An 18,417-nucleotide genomic window follows, 5' to 3' on the forward strand; every position below is an offset into this window, starting at 1 on the left:
CATATTTATTAGAAAGAGGACAAAAGCTGTCTCTCCTAAGCCTCCTACTACATCTACTTAAAAGGAACAAATATGAAACCAGTTCCTAATCACGTCCAGCAGGGAAAGCACAGTTTAAGGTGGAAATGTTAAGGCCCTGCATACAAATCACTGATTTTGAAAGGCTGAAGATGAGGTCAGTCTTAATTAGAATTGCATTCGGCTGTGAAGCACAGGAAAGCACAAACCTCACGAGTTAAGAAACCAAGTCTCGGCTCAGCTGAGCGCCTCACCTCTTCCATGGTGTCTATTTGGTGGTCTTCGTTGTCGCTGCTGTTCGCTGTGGAATCTTCGTTTGACACGCTGTCAGCTTCTTCCTCCAGCACCTTAAGGTCGCCTGAATCCGAGATCCCTGGGAACTCATTCTCGTCTACATCTCTTATGCTTCCCACTTCTTCAGTAGACGAGTTATCACCAGTTCCATCTATTTGAATGATTTCGTTAATATCATCGTCAGTTACCTGAATATTCAGGTCCCTCTCAGAAGTAGAATTCTGTGAAAAGAAGAGGCGCTGTTGAGTTCTTCAGGTCAAGCAGGGCATTAGAACACTGAATCTGGATAGTCAGGGACTGGTAAACACCCGAGTGGTCATTTAAATGGATCTTTGCCTTCTAAGATCAGTCTCTAAACTTGGAATTCTGGGATATCTTTAGCATTTCTAACAAGAATGATTGTTCAGTTACAAGTTAAGTAAACATACTACCATACACTGGCACCAAATGAGCTCACCGCTTTCACATAATATATGTATACCCTTAGATAGCCTGTAACCACTGAATTTTAACTTGATTAAAATGGCAAAGACAGTGACTTGAGAAATGATCCAAATTCCAAAAGACTATATAGGTCAAAGAAGCTAACACAGAATAGCTGTATTATTTCACTTCACCAGTGGCGCCTGATGTAGAAACAATCATGGAGATGGAAGTAAAATGAGGACTACCACAGTGTGGGAGGAAGAGAGAGATGGGGTGTGGGGACAATTGTCTTAGTTAGGGCTTCTGGTGCTGTGAAGAGACACCATGACCAGGGCAACTCTCATAAGGAAACAGTCCACTATCATCACGGCAGCACACAGGCAGACATGGTGCTGTAGAAAGGCAGCTTGAGAGTTCTTTACCCAGATCGGCAGCAGGAAGAGAGTGAGTCACTGGGCCCAGCTTGAGCATCTGAAACCTCAAAACCCGCCCCCAGTGACACACTTCCTCCAACAAAGCCGAACCTATTCCAACGAGGCCACACCTCCTGATAGTGACACTCCCTGCTGGCCTGTGGGGCCATTCTCATGCAAACCACCACCGGCATCATTGAATGCTTCTCTTCAAGATGATGAAAACCTTGTGGAAATGGATCGTGATGGTGGAAGTAATTTAGTTACCAACCCTGGCTATAGAGATAACTTTTACTTCCATCATTCTCTCTCACACAGAGCTTACAAGCATCTGGTAAATATTTTATATGCGTTTTCAAATTTAAATCTAATTGTAACATACTGAGATGAGACACTATGGCTTACAAGACCACAAAGGCAGCAAAGAGTGAGCTGGGATTGAAGCCCAAGCTTGATTACAGAGGGTTCACCACCAATGCAGCATATGGACTCTCATTAATCTGTCCCAGGTGGGCTAGAGCTCCCCGAAATGTCAAGTCTGTCCCGGGTGGGCTAGAGCTCCCCGAAACTTCAACTCTGTCCCGGGTGGGCTAGAGCTCCCCAAAGCTCCAAGTTCTTAATAAAAAGAGGTACTTTATGTAACCATAAATACCACAGAATTTACAGCACAATTCTTATCCTTTTTGACAAAATCAGCCCCTTAAGAAACTAATCAAAGTGTGTGTGTGTGTGTGTGTGTGTGTGTGTGTGTGTGTGTGTGTGTGTGTATTATAAAAAGGGAATATGCATTATGGACAAAACCTCGGATGAAAACACTCAGCCAAGGTCTTTAAATATGTACCATGTTTCTAAGAGACATGTGCCTGATATGAACAGAGTTGTACATGATGTGATTTTTCAAGATTCCTCTCTTTTGTGAAGATGATTAACATAAACATTCATTTTTTCTCATTAAAAGGACTTTCTGAATGTAATCATTTATTTTAATGACTAAAAAATAAATTAAAATCATTTAAAAACTAATGGGAGTCCAGATCTAGTGCTAATAGCAGCACTCTGGAGGCTAAGGCAGGAGGATCATGTGAGTTCAAGGACACTGTCTCAAACACAAAACCTTGGCAATGAGCTCTAGATTCTGCATGGCAGCACAAGGCTGTGCTGGCTGTCTGGGAAGCACAGGGACAGGTGGACACACGTTATTAACTATGGGCCATGTTGGCTCTCGGGACTAGGTGCACAAGGACAGACTAAAGGCACAGAAAAGAAAGCTAGCAGAACTCAAAGAGCCTTCACATATCAGCCTAAAAAACGGTTGGAATCTCCAAGATCACTAAAGCTAGCTCCAAGAAGCTTTGTTATGGTTTGAACAAACATACTTTCTTAGTACTCCTGGGTTTGTGATGGTTCAGGCAACACAATTATACACCTTGATGCATCACTTTAAGATGCTACTTTAACATAGGAAATACTCAACTTATTTTTGAGTGGATGGCTAAGCTTCTGGGATGCATATCCATATAAATATTCTCTACAATGAATCCTCACAAAGTCCTCTTTAAAAATAACCTTACATAGAAGATTCAACATTAATAAACATACAAGTAATTAGTTTACATGCAATTAACTTTTATAACATTGGAAACAGACTGCCTTCACAGATGGAATGAAGGTGCATCCCTTATGCAGAAATGAATGGCTATGGTGTGACTGAACTATAAATAAGTCTAAATTATAGAAACAAGATAATGTTTATTCATGGACAAAAAAAATGGCCGCTGTCACTTACAATAAAAATGCTAAAAAGAATAGCACTACCATACCATCAAAGAGCAGAAGCCAAACGAACTATCACATCACAGCTTTGCTTGATTCCATTAAAAAAAATCTGTCCTGGGGTACAGGACGCTTAAGGACAAAAGGCCCTTGGTTGTGTGGAATGTATAAACACATCTCTCTGTGAAAAGAATGACGGCCATCTCCAAGTGCAGATACTATGTACCCGAGTCTCTCCTTGTCTATACAAGATGTCTGACCATCAGTCAAAATCAAAAATAACAGGAAACCAAAAAAGCAAGAAAGGCCAACTATAGGCAGGAGAACCAACCAGGAGAATCGGATGTGGATGTCAGAGTCAGACTATGGTTGACGTTAGGCAATCCAGTGGGAAACATGGGCAATGTGAATAACATAGTCATCACATGGAAATTTCCTTGGACATATGGAAATATGAGTCAAGTGGAAATTCTAAAACTAAAAAACATCAGAGTAGAAATTCCACGTGAAGGAGTCATCAGTACAATCGACACAGATAAAGAAAAAAATTGAATGTATGCAGAAAAAAAGAAAAGAACATAAGCAACCAATAAGCAGTTTAATAACTACACCAGGTATAAATGGTCAAAATGCACCAGTTACAAAGCCATACGGATGGACCAAGTTAGCAACACCTGATACTATGCGATGTATAAGAAACCACTTTAAATATCACACAGATCAGGCAAAAAATTATCTACGGTGAGGGCTGCTAAGATGGCTCCGTGAGTACAGGGGCTTGCTGCCAAGCCTGACAACCTGAACTTGATCCCTGGGACCTACATTGTAGAAGGCGAGAACCTACTCCTGCAAGTTTTCCTCTGACCACACACATCCATGCTGTGACATATACACACATCACACACAGACACAAAATAATTTAAATGTAAAAGTAAGTATGGAAAGACAACATGTACCATGCAAACACCAATCAAAGTAAAACTAAAATGGTGACATTAGAACAAGGAATATTACAAAAGATACATAAGAATATTGTCCAATAATAAAATAGTCTTTTCAAGAAGAAAAGAACAATCTTAAGTTTTTATGCATGTGACAAATACTGTCAATATCACTTCAAAAATATGTAAATCAAAAACAGCTGGAGATGTAGCTCAGGAGTAACAGCCATGTTCATATGATGCACTGAGGCCCTGGGCTCAAGCTACAAGAACATAAGTGAAAATAATTAAAGGAATTAAAAGAAATAGATATGTTCCCAGCTGTAATTCCTCTCAGTAAACAACAGAAACATTTGCAATAATTACTCAGTAACAATACAGAAGACCTGATCAGTGCATGCAGTCTATACGACCTAACTGACCTGTATAGAATATTCTATCCAAAAGTAGCCGAACAGCTTTTGATCAAGAGCACTTGAGGGCTGGAGAAATGACTCGGCACTGATTGCCAGTGCCAGCATCAGGCAGCTCACGTCTGCCTCTGCCTCTCAAATGCCAGGGTTAAGGGAATGAGTCTTCTCACACTGCTTCCCCCAGGCAACTCCCAGCAATCCTTTGCTGAGGAAACTTTGTCTACCTGTAAAGGGCATCTACAGAAAGCCCACAGCCTGCACAGCACTTGCTAACAAGACTCGATGTTTTCCCCCTTGGGATCAAGAGCAGACCGCTGGCTCTCTCCACTCTAATTCTGTACCAGAAGTCTTAGAGAGATGAGGAGGAAAAAAAAGAAAAAGATGTTGACAAGGAATCCATTAAGCTGTTTCTGTTTACAATAATTATAACTGTATAAAACAATTCCAAGGGCTATACAGAATGACCTGGTCTTAACAGGTGACAGAATATAGGATTGGCTTATAAAAATCAATTGTGTGTCTACACAGTAGCAACAAATCCTTAACTGAAATTGTGAAGCAGGAAGAGAAAAGCAATTGTCTACATTCACTAATGCTGTTACCAGCTTCTAGCATAACACCCGACGGCAGAATGCAGTGGGACAATGTATTTAAAGAGTTTGAAATAGGGAAGGGTTGAATCCAATTCCCATCCCAACAGAAAACACTGCTGTGGTTTCTATGGCAGCTGCTACGCTTCCCTCCCCCCCTCGTATACAATTTACCTGGCACCTTAAACAAGAGAGAAAAATTAAAACATTCCCAGATAAAAGGTAAAGGGATCCATCACCACTGGTTCTCCAAGGGGTCCTTTGGGTTGAAATCAAAGGCCACTGTCAGATAGTAACTGGGAAACAACAGGAAGACATTTTCCAGGAAAGGGGAATTGATGATAGCAAATACAGAACTATAATTTTAGTTCAGCTGACTTTTTATTCTTCTCTAAGACTCCAGAGACAAAAGCATAGATCTATGTTAACATGTCTAAGTATGTAAATACAACCTGTGACGATAAGGAAAAGCAGAGAACGACTGAATTAGGAAGAAGCAAGCTTTTGTGTGGCTGAATTTGTTGCTGTTGGACTCCAAGGGGTTGCTACCATGTGAAGATAGTATATTTAGTCCCCACAATAACCAAAGCTATAGAGAACAGCTATGGGATATCACACAGTGGGAAAGGTAAGGAGATCAAAATGCACTAATACAAGAATGCCAACTAGACAGAAAAGAAGGCAGAAAGAAGGAATTGAAGAACAAAAACTCAAGGCACACAGAAAACAAGAAACAAAATTGTAAGAGTTAGCCCTTCTCTATCAATAATTGCCTAAACATAAATGAGTTAAATTATCTCTCCCAATCCATTTTGGGTTGTTCTAACAAAATACCTGAGCCTGAGGAATCTATAAAGAAAAGAGGTTATCAGTGATTCTGGGACTTCAAAAGGAGCCAGCACTGGCCTGGGTCTGGTGAAAATGTCACAGGTACAGGGACCCACAATGGAGGGACCAGATGGAGAAGTGACCAGAAACCAGAGCCAAGCCAATGTTTTTTCACACCTGAAGTTCATGGAGACTCTCTTTGAGCCATCTCATTCTAGGAGCTCAGCATGAATCTACCCTGATGGTGAACCATAGTTCTGACTGATTTCACCTTCCCTTTTCAGAAGCTCGTACAGCCTCAGCTCCACCTTTCTGGAGACTGAACTAGTGGGAGACAGACTCTATCCAAATCATTTCCCAAACAAAACACACAGACTGCAGACTGGAGTGGAAAGGGCAGAATCCAACCATCTGCTGTCTACACGATCCTAACAGAAAAAATCTAAGAACGTGCATGGGTTGACAAATGGAAGGACAGAGAAATAAATGCCATACAGCAGTAGTCAGAGGAGATTCGGGGCTGTGTCACTATCAAAAGAAAACAAGAAAAGAAAGAAAAAAGGAAGAAAAGAAGAAAACAGGCTTTAAGACAAAAACTGTTACAGAAAGAAGGAAGAGAGGGAGGGGAGGGAAGGAGGGAGAGAGGGAGAGAAAAACATAGAATCCTAAAAGATCATCTCATCAACAAAATTATAAACAGGTCACCAAATGTTAAAGCCACACAACAAACACTGAAAGAATGGAAGGCAGAGACAATACTAGAACAGGAAGAGACTTCAACACCGCACTTGCGGGTGTATACAGATAGAAATTCAATGACATAATAGTGAATGTAACAACATGATCAATAGGACTTAGGAAACTCTTCTTCTAGTTCATTTTCTGTCATTGTTATGATCACCACGAACAAAAGCAACTCGGGAGGAGGGAAAGGTTTATTGGGCTTAACACTTACAAGTCATGGTCCGTCACTGAGGAAAGTCAGGGCGGGAGCCAGACAGGAGCAGAGACCGGAAATCTGGAGCAAAGGCTCGGCTATCCTTACACAGCCCAGGCTCACCTGCCTAGGGATGGCACCACCCACAGTGGGCTGGCCCCGCCTACATTAACTCATGATGAGAAGCTGCCCCCCACACATCCCAGCAGGTCAATGGAGGCAATTCTTCAACCGTGGTTCCCTCTTCCAAGGTAACTCTAGTTTGTATGTGTCAAGTGGACAATAACTAACCAGCACAGAGACACAAAGGAACTCTCCATCCAACAAAAGCAGGACATAATTTTCTCAGATCACAGTAACAATCACTGAGATTAATTATTTTAGGATGTAAGACAAATTCAGAAAAAAATCATACTAAAGCATCTTTTATAATGATGATACTAGAAATAATTGTGACTAAAGTTACAAAAACAAAGAATTTAGAATAAACATTAGACATCTTTAACTAGAACATGGTAGCATGAGGAAAACTAGAAAATCTATAAATATGTATCAATTAAATATCATATCTTCAAACCCAATGGGTTAAAAAAGAAATTACAAGATCTTAAGGTCTTAAATGAAAGGAAAGTTCAGTATGGAGCACATACTTGTCACCCCAACACCCAGCAGGCTGAGGCAGGAGGATTGTCAGTTCAAGGTCAGCCTGAGCTCTCAATAAATAAATAATAAAAGTTAAAATGAAGGGCACATGAAACACATCGGAAAGCTTATAGGTCCTGGAAGGGAATTTTCAAGTTGTAAATACTTACATTTAAAAGACCAATCTCAAATTAACAACCTAATCTAACATCTTACAGGATGGCAGTGGTAGTGGGGATACAAGGTTATCAGAAGTACTAATGAACAGAAACAAAACAGAAAATGGGAAAAGAGGAAAAAAATCAATAATATCAAAGGTTGGTTCTACAGACAGATTGATGAAGTAGATGCCCCTTTATCTAGACTGAAGAAAAGGAAAAAGAAGATGCCCCAAGCCCTAAGTAAAACAAGTGACATCACTACTGACCTTACAGACACAAGGAGTCTCCAGAGAACCCTAAGAACACAACTTCACCAACAAAATGAGAACTCTGGGGGAGCTAGAGAGGTGGCTCAGCAGGTAAAAGCTCTTCTCAGCTCCCACACCCACGCTGGGCAGCTCACAGACACCTGTAACTCCAACTCCAAGGGACCTGACACCTTCTTCTGGCCTCTAAGGGTGCCTGCAGTCATGTGCACAGACATATGCATATACAATATTAAAAATAGAGCTCTAAAGAAAATGGAAAGGTAGATGAAATAGATAAGTCCTTGGAAACCCAGCCCTACCAAGACTGAGTCATGAAGAAATAGACACTGAACAGACTGTGGTTGTAGTTCTCTGCATGCATATCTGTAGAGTCAACACAGACCAAGAGATATCCCAGAGGCTGGGTTTTAGGTTTTTGTTGTTTTGTTTTGTTTTCAGTTAACAAGCTGATTATCACATTTATATGGAAATACAGAGGAATTAGAAAAGCCAAAACGATTTTGAAGAACAAATTTGAAGGACTCTTTCTCTTTCAAGGCCCAGCTTACTTTAAAGCCACTACAACAAAAATAATACCACACTGGTGGAAAGCAAATAGGCATGGGTCATGTAGGAGAGAGAATGCCCAGAAATAAACCAACACAGGATGACTAAAATTGAAGATAAACCATCCCATAAGCCACATGCTTTACACGGGACTTCTCAGATGTTTACTCATGGCCCCTTTATAATAGAGAAATACTTATCCAGTCCTAGCTATACAAATTCCAAAACTAGGAAACAACCCAAACGCCCTACTGGTGACCTAGGATACAGGGCTACATGTGACAGCATAGGGTAATCTCAAGCATCCCGCTAAAGCTGCACTCTGCACAACCCCAGTTGATTGTCATTCTAGAAAAGGCAACTCCTGCTGAAGGAAAACTGATCCAGTGAAGGACTTGGGGACTGGGGCAGAGGGAAGGCACTGACTACCAATGCACAAAGGGAGTCCTAGGAGTAATGCAAAAGTTCTCCAGCACAGCTGTACTTTCTTTGTCTGGCGGCCTGTGTTTGTCCAAGTCCACACTGTACACCAAGAGAGGTGACTTTTAGTATATTTAGATTACACCTCAATGAATCTGACTTTTGAAAAGGGAGTCCTAGTCCTGAATCTCGTGCCAACTGTGCTTTTCATTTTAACAGCAAAAAGCAAACCTTGTTATAAATATCTTTTTGTACAAAATGGACTGAAGTCCCTACAGGACTTGTTAAATGAGCTATCAGCTTACTAAGGACTATGACAAATTCCAGGACTAGGCTAGGAGCTGGCTCGGTGGGTAAGAGCACTTGGGGCTACTGAGTTCATATCCTCAGCACCCTTCTGAAAACCAGGTATAGCTGCTGAAGCCTGTAAGCCCAAGCTGAGAGGAGGCAGCAGTTCACTGGCTAGCCAGCTAGCTGAAAATCCCTAAGCTCCCAGTTCAGTGAGGCCCTGTTTGAAGGGGGCAGGCAGAGAGTCATAGAGAAGAACACCCTCTTCCAGCCTTCCCGACTGTGTGCAACATCCATACCACCCTCTTCTCCCTCCCCAATCTCCCCCACCCTCCCAATCTCTTCACCTCTCTCCTCCTCCCCTTTTCTCCCCCTGTCCCTTCCTCCCTACCCTTCTCTCCAGGACTTTTCCAATTGATTTAAAATAAAACCCTGTTTTTCTTAAACTAGGGAAGCTCTTTTTACTCGGAGAGAGAAGCAGTATTATAAACTTGAATTTCTAATCAATAACTTCAATAGACTTTTTTTTTTCCATTTCTAACTTCTATCTTCAGAAGCAAACATTGGAAAGTCCACATAGATGCTGGCTCTGACATCCTTCTGGCCAGACAACCAAAGGAGCCAATAATGTTCAACAGCATTCATAGTGAATGGGGAAGGACCATGCACAGGGAGATTCAAGTATTTCACATGGCCAACCACCCACCAACAAACCTTCCAAAAGAAATGTTATGAAGGGGCTGTAGTTCCCTCCCCAAAAGAGCAAACAGCTCCCAGACATTAAACAAGGGCTTCAGTGCTGTTCTTTAGAAAGCTGAAAAAAAAAAAACCTGCAGAAAGCAGAATATAACACTTTGTCTACATTTTTGATACATGCATTGAAAAAAAAAAAACAATAATTCAAAACCGTGGCTCGAAAGTCTTTGAGCTTTGTGTCAGCAGAGGAGAGTTCTGGAATTACTGGCTTTGGCCCAGCAGTAATACAGACCACATGCTGAACCCCACAGCATGGGCCCTCAACTGAAGCACAGAAACCCTGTCTCGTGAAGGGAGCATCCTCGGATGCTCCACTGGTGTGCAGGGTCTCAAACTCTGCCAAGCACTGTTACAAAGTTGTCAGTCTCCAGCTTGAAAAGAAAAAGGGGCTCACAGCATAGGAATTGTTTAATGATGTCAGTGTGTGAATGGAAATTAAAATTGGAATGCAGCTGCCCTCAAAGCAACTGGTATTTTTACCCTGTTGAATGTTAAAGGAATGTCAGCGCCAGTTCTTCCATGAGTCCTGTGTGTGGAAAATGTCAGCAGTTCTGCTACAAGGCAATGTAATGAGGCAGGGTGGCTGCTTCAGCCTTCCTTCTTTCTGTACAGCAAACCAGCTGCTCAATGGCCAAGATCTTCCACTGCAAAGAAGTGTCTAAAGTGCATGTGGGTTTTGTGGCTAGGTAGTACAATAAGCAAATAAAATAGGATTCCTTGAGATAAAACTTTGCCCAATCCAGCTTCCAATCATTACAATATAAGACATAACTGTGTCATTCCAGTGTTGAGTAAGACAGAACTTCAAAATACAGGGTAATAAACACAAAGCTTAAGAAACCTAAATTAAAATTCAACAACCTCTCGTACCCCATCTTCAACCTAAATTATGCACGATCCAGTTGTTCACAGGGGCAAGACAAAGCTTCTCTTATTCTTAACAGAAACTCAATCTAGATCAACACAAGGTAACGGTGGCTACACATTTGCAGGCTATGACAATAGCACCTGTGCCACACTAACCCCATCTGCCAGTGTGCTTTTCAGACTCCTTGTCACTGTGACAGATACTGGAGACAAATGATTTAGAGGAATTTACTTTGTCTCATGGATTCAGGGCTCTGAGTTCACTGGTTTGGGCCTCAAATGAAGGAGACCATCATGATGGCAATGGAGCATGTTTTGGAGGAGCTGCTCACTTTAGCAGCCAGGAAGCTGAGAAAGTGTATCCATGCTTCTGGGCTTTCTCCTTCCTCCTATATTCCATCTGGACCCCTGGCCTATTAGATATTTCCAGTCACATGCAGAGAATATGGGAACTCTCTCATCAACACACTCAGAAAGGGACTTCAACAATCTCCTAAATGTTTCTCAATCCAACCAAGTTGACCATCAAAAACAACCTAATTACATCAAAACTAACTAATACCACATGGAATATTTTAGTATATTTGATGAGTATGAAAAATGTTCAGTGTTCCTTATTAGATGGGGCTTATAGGGAGATTCAGAAACTGTCCAGTGTCTGTGACATGGCTTATCAGGGGAAAACCTTGCTGTTGCAAGCCTAACAGCCTGAGATAGATCCCCAGAACCCATACAGGAAGTCAGAGGCAGTGGTGCACATCTGTAACCCTAGCACTCCTATGGCAATAGAAGATAATTAGTGTACCCATCATCCTCCATCACTGTACCCATCATCCTCCATCACTGTACCCATCATCCTCCATCACTGTATCATCATCCTCCATCACTGTGTCATCATCCTCCATCACTGTGTCATCATCCTCCATCACTGTATCATCATCCTCCATCACTGTACCCATCATCCTCCATCACTGTACCCATCATCCTCCATCACTGTACCCATCATCCTCCATCACTGTATCATCATCCTCCATCACTGTACCCATCATCCTCCATCACTGTACCCATCATCCTCCATCACTGTACCCATCATCCTCCATCACTGTGTCATCATCCTCCATCACTGTACCCATCATCCTCCATCACTGTACCCATCTTCCTCCATCACTATACCCATCTTCCTCCATCACTATACCCATCATCCTCCATCACTGTATCATCATCCTCCATCACTGTACCCATCATCCTCCATCACTGTACCCATCATCCTCCATCACTGTACCCCATCATCCTCCATCACTGTACCCATCATCCTCCATCACTGTACCCATCATCCTCCATCACTGTATCATCATCCTCCATCACTGTATCATCATCCTCCATCACTGTACCCATCTTCCTTCATCACTGTACCCATCATCCTCCATCACTGTACCCATCATCCTCCATCACTGTATCATCGTCCTCCATCACTGTACCCATCTTCCTCCATCACTATACCCATCATCCTCCATCACTGTACCTATCATCCTCCATCACTGTATCATCATCCTCCATCACTGTACCCATCTTCCTTCATCACTATACCCATCATCCTCCATCACTGTACCCATCATCCTCCATCACTGTGTCATCATCCTCCATCACGGTGTCATCATCCTCCATCACTGTACCCATCTTCCTCCATCACTGTACCCATCATCCTCCATCACTGTACCCATCATCCTCCATCACTGTACCCATCATCCTCCATCACTGTACCCATCATCCTCCATCACTGTCATCATCCTCCATCACTGTACCCATCATCCTCCATCACTGTACCCATCATCCTCCATCACTGTATCATCATCCTCCATCACTGTACCCATCATCCTCCATCACTGTACCCATCATCCTCCATCACTGTACCCATCATCCTCCATCACTGTATCATCATCCTCCATCACTGTATCATCATCCTCCATCACTGTGCCCATCATCCTCCATCACTGTGCCCATCATCCTCCATCACTGTATCATCATCCTCCATCACTGGTATATCATCCTCCATCAACTGGTATCATCATCCTCCATCACTGTTATCATCATCCTCCATCACTGTAGCCCATCACTCCCTCCATCAACTGTACCCATCATCCTCCATCACTGTACCCATCATCCTCCATCACTGTGTCATCATCCTCCATCACTGTTCATCAATCCTCCATTCATGTGATCATCATCCTCCATCACTTACCCATCTTCCTCCATCACTGTAACCCATCATCCTCCATCACTGTACCCATCATCCTCCATCACTGTACCCATCATCCTCCATCACATGTACCCATCATACCTTCATCCACTTGGTGTCATCATCCTCCGTCACTGTATCATCATCCCTCCATCACTGTATCATCATCCTCCATCACTGTACCCCATCTTCCTTCATCACTGTACCCATCATCCCCCATCATTGTACCATCATCCTCCATCACTTGTTATCCTCGTCCTCCAATCACTGTACCCATCTTCCTCCCAATCACTATAACCGCATATCCTCCATCCACTGTACCTATCATCCTCCCATCCACTGTATCATCATCCTCCATCACTGTACCCATCTTCCTCCATCACTATACCCATCATCCTCCATCACTGTGTCATCATCCTCCATCACGGTGTCATCATCCTCCATCACGGTGTCATCATCCTCCATCACGGTGTCATCATCCTCCATCAACTGTAACCATCTTCCTAAGCATCACTGTGGCCATCATCCTCCAATCCTGGTACCCATCATCCTCCATCACTGTATCATCATCCTCCATCACTGTATCATCATCCTCCATCACTTTATCATCATCCTCCATTACTGTATCCATCTTCCTCCATCACTGTGTCATCATCTTCCATCACTGTATCCATCATCCTCCATCACTGTACCCATCATCCTCCATCACTGTACCCATCATCCTCCATCACTGTACCCATCATCCTCCATCACTGTACCCATCATCCTCCATCACTGTATCATCATCCTCCATCACTGTATCATCATCCTCCATCACTGTGCCCATCATCCTCCATCACTGTACCCATCATCCTCCATCACTGTACCCATCATCCTCCATCACTGTCCCCATCATCCTCCATCACTGTATCATCATCCTCCATCACTGTACCCATCATCCTCCATCACTGTGTCATCATCCTCCATTCACTGTATCATCATCCTCCATCACTGTGTCATCATCCTCCATCCTGTCATCCATCATCCTCCATCACTGTACCGCCATCATCCTCCATCACTTTACCCCATCTTCCTTCATCACTGTACCCATCATCCTCCATCACTGTATCATCATCCTCCATCACTGTGTCATCATCCTCCATCACTGTATCATCATCCTCCATCACTGTATCATCATCCTCCATCACTGTACCCATCATCCTCCATCACTGTACCCATCATCCTCCATCACTGTGCCCATCATCCTCCATCACTTTACCCCATCTTCCTTCATCACTGTACCCATCATCCTCCATCACTGTACCATCATCCTCCATCACTGTATCATCATCCTCCATCACTGTATCATCATCCTCCATCACTGTATCATCATCCTCCATCACTGTACCCATCATCCTCCATCACTGTACCCATCATCCTCCATCACTGTATCATCATCCTCCATCACTGTACCCATCATCCTCCATCACTGTACCCATCATCCTCCATCACTGTACCCATCATCCTCCATCACTGTCATCATCCTCCATCACTGTATCATCATCCTCCATCACTGTATCATCATCCTCCATCACTGTGCCCATCATCCTCCATCACTTTACCCCATCTTCCTTGATCACTGTACCCCATCTTCCTCCTAGCCTGGAAGGGGTAGAGGATGAGGATACAGCTCAGTGTTTGCTTAGCATCTGCCAGGGTCCAAGTAAGATCTCAGTAACATAAGGGAAGAAGAGAAGAAAAGAAGAAGAGAGAAAGGGAGATAGGGGAAAGGGGGAGACAAGAAGAGAAGGTGAAGAAAGGGTAAAAAGAAAGAAATTGTAAATATTCTGAAGATACAGTGTCAGGTGGTACTTAGTTGTCCACTCTACAGACTGTGAGCTGTGCTAGGGGATGAGTACTCTATTTAATCTGAGCAATATATACATACATATATATATATATATATATATATATATATATATATATATATATATATATATGTATGTATGTATACACTAAAAAAAGTATAAAAGTAATTAGCTGTAAGAGTTTATGTTTGTAAAGAGAAAACAATATTGCCTTTGATTTTAATACATTATTTTATTAATTCTTTAAGAATTTCATATAATTTATTTTTATCATACTCACCTCCCACTTCTCCCCCTAAGTCAAACTGACTTTTGAAACTTACCATGACACTATGAAAAAATAGAAACAATTTTCTATGGGACAAACAAAACATACATAATTCTGGTTCATCTTCCACCTCAAGAGAACCACCTAGAAAATCTGACCCCAGGCTACCGTCTACTTCCTAATACCAAGAAGATGCACACAGAACTCTACCTTCTCTGATGCAGGGAGGCTGCTGGGCGCCTCTGTTTTCCTCAGTTCCTTTAGGGAGTCACATCCATACATCCTGTCTTTAAGGCCATGAAGCTGGGCGTTGAGCATGTGGTGATGGAGAGCACCCTGAGAGCCCTGGGGGAAAGGACCACCATGCAGGTTCTGAGTCACGTTTGCTGAGACCCCGAGCACGGGCTCCAGGCTAGGCTCTGGCAGAGTGAGAGGAGGCGGAAACCCCACACCTGGAAGGCTGACGTACTGAGAGCTTTCCGGTGGCCTCAGCAAAGCTTCCTGCACGGCCTTAGGCTCGTTTCCAGGGAGACCACGCCTATCAGTGGTAGCGTTTTCCAAGTGTTTCCTCTCTACTGGAGTGGAATGCAGAAGGGCAGGCTGTAGCAGCACAGGTTCCATTCGGTGTGACTTCTCAGGAGCCGCTGGGAGAGAGCAGGGGTGCAACGGCGCAATGCTGGTCTGTATTAATGAAGGCTGGCCCAGCTGCTGCAGGACTTGCTGAAATGGGTGCTGGAGAATATCTGTTCTTCCAGAAGTCTGTGTCACCATGACTGGTACATTAACTTTGTAAAGGTGACCTTAAAAAGGAGGGGGAAAGGTAAGTATAATACAATTCTCTTTCAGTTGTGTGTGTGGTGTGTCTGTGGTGTCTGCCGGTGTGCTCACAGACACCAGAGAAGGACATGGGTGTCCCATGCTATCACCCTCTGCCTCATTCCTTAAAGCAGGAGCTAGGCTCATAACCAGGAAGTCCCAATGGCCCTCCTGTCTGCACAGTACCAGCTTTTTTCATAAGTGATGGGGATTTGAACTCAGGTCCTTAGGTTTGCTGTGTGAGTGCTCTTACCGCCTGCCATCTCCTCAGCCCAGTCTAAGAGAATTCTAATTTATTTCAATGAATAAATCAATATAGAAATAAGTTAATAGTGATTGTCTCTAGGAATTATTTTAAGATATTTTGTGTTTTCTGCAATAAATATTCATTACTTTTTAAAAATACCCCTTTTTTAACTCTAGCCTTCCTCTCTTATTTTTTACTGACATAATTTGATCATATAGGCCACCAATATTTAATCCATGAGTCTCTTCTACTGGAAAAATGGATGTTATTGATGCACAACGGAATTTTAACAAGCAGTCATGGAAAATGCATTTCATGTACTTAAGATTTGCATCACACAAAGCCTCTTCTCTCTCTTTCCTTTAAAATAACACTCAGAAGGAAGCTATATTTTAGCATTGAATTAGAAATGTAAACTTCACAGCAACCCGAATAAGTCTGTACATTTTTCAAACCAAGAGAAGGTCCTGCAAGCCTGTCTTTCTACTAAGCCATGAACTGTAGAGTAAGAAAGCAGACAGGAGTGGAGCAGCCTTGGTTAGCACTACAGAAATAGAGCTGCATGCTGTCTCAGTCAGGGCTTCCATTGCTGCGATGAAACACCATGACCAAAAGGCAAGTTGGGGAGGAAAGGGTTTATCCGGCTTATACTTCAGCATTGCCGTTCATCACTGAAGAAAGTCAGGACAGGAACCCAAACAGGGCAGGATCCTGAGACAGAAGCTGATGCAGAGGCCATGGAGAGGAGCTGCTTATTGGCTTGCTTCTCCTGGCTTGCTCAGCCTGCTTTCTTATAGAACCCAGGACCAGCAGTCAAGGGATGGCACCATCCACAATTGCTGGGCCTTCCCCTTGATCACTAAATGAGGAAACAAAATGCCTTACAGCTAGATCTCCAGGAGGCATTTCCTCAGCTAAGGCTCCTTCCTCTAGCTTGTGTCAAATTGACACAAAACCAGCCAGTACACACACTTTCACTTTATATTTGCTAAAACTGAGATGCATGGGTCAGCAAGCTGTCTCAGAAGGTACCGTCCCCAGGACTTACATGGTGGGAGGGAAGAAGCAGCTGATACAGGTGTCCTCTGACCTCCATGTACACACCCATCTCCACCCCCACAAACACATAAATAAATTAAACATACTTTAATTTTTTGTGTTAATTTTTTAGGATTTATTTTATGTGTATGAGTATTTTGCTGTGTGTGTGTGTGTGTTTGTATGTGTGTGTGTGTGTGTGTGTGTGTGTGTGTGTGTGTGTGTGTGTGTATATATACACCATGTGCATGCAGTACTCATGGAAGTCAGAAGAGGGCATCAGATTCCCCTGGACCTGAAGTTATGGAGGGCTGTGAACTACCAGGTGGATGCTGGGACGTGGATCCAGGTCCTCTGGAAGAACAAGTACTCTTTACCACTGAGCCATCTCTCCAGCCCCTAATTTAATGTTTTTAATGAAAAACAATAAAATTAAGCTGGCTAATGTGAATTAAATCTGAATATATACTAAGTCTCTAATTCATAGGAAAGAGAACTGGGGATGAGCCATAAGACAGGCCCAGCTCAGTGTCTTCTGGGCTGCATTTCTTTCCTACCAACCACAACTGCTATTTATTTTCTACTTTAAAATCTTATTAGAGGCTCCTATCACCTCTAACATACAGTTTACTAAAACTCAGAAAACTTTCAGGAAGTGGAGGAAGGCTGTGAAGGGTTGATACAATCAAACTACATGAGAGATTCTCAAAGAACAAATACTTTGTAAAAAATCACATAACAAATGCCCGTGCTAAAATGAATATCCTTAGAATAGCTCTCACCAGAGGCGGTCTGCAGGGTCACACCTGCTGGGACGTGGATCGGATAGCCAGGAAAGGCAAAGTTTGCACCGCAGCTGGAGGTATTCTAGACATAACAAGCATTTATTAGAAAGTTATAAAAGGATCAGAATTATATATGTTATCACACTATCACAGGGAGTCAAAAGTATGATTCTCTAGAACACCATAATTTGACTACACTTAACATTTGAGGCTGGACTGGACAGGTAGCTCCGTGGTTAAGAGCACTGGCTGTTCTTCCAGGGCCCAGGTCCTCTGATCACTAATTGCTTAGTCCTCAGGACGCCTCATAGCATTAGCGATCACAGCTATCATGATCCTGGCACCCCCATGGCAGCTCACAACTGTAACTCCAGTTCCAGGGGATCCGACACCCTCACACAGACAAATGTACACATAAAAAATAAATAAACAAACATTTAAGGCTAACTTCTCTGACTAAACAGCATGTTAGCATTTGGTTTAAATCACTCCATCAGGAGGAATTCCACTGCAGTAGTTAGCCATGGGCCAATAAATCATAATGCCTAGACCAGACACCATCCCATAACATTGGCCCCGTGCACAGCTCTGCCTGAAC

The 18,417-nt window shown here is 42.8% G+C and overlaps 1 protein-coding gene across 1 annotated transcript in view; it reads right to left on the minus strand.

The window, feature by feature from the left end:
* The window catches only part of Gtf2a1l (general transcription factor IIA subunit 1 like), a 75,519-nt gene that overhangs the window by 3,178 nt on the left and 53,924 nt on the right, over nt 1-18,417 (minus strand). Inside the window, exons 7-9 of the mRNA XM_036170501.1 lie at nt 17,817-17,901; nt 15,144-15,733; nt 273-533 (exon numbers count right to left, since the gene is read on the minus strand). Of these exons, the coding sequence (XP_036026394.1) occupies nt 273-533; nt 15,144-15,733; nt 17,817-17,901 (936 nt within the window). The remainder of the gene's footprint in view (nt 1-272; nt 534-15,143; nt 15,734-17,816; nt 17,902-18,417) is intronic.

This window comes from Onychomys torridus, chromosome 21 (assembly GCF_903995425.1).
Source record: "Onychomys torridus chromosome 21, mOncTor1.1, whole genome shotgun sequence".
NCBI classification, from domain to species: Eukaryota; Metazoa; Chordata; class Mammalia; order Rodentia; family Cricetidae; genus Onychomys; species Onychomys torridus.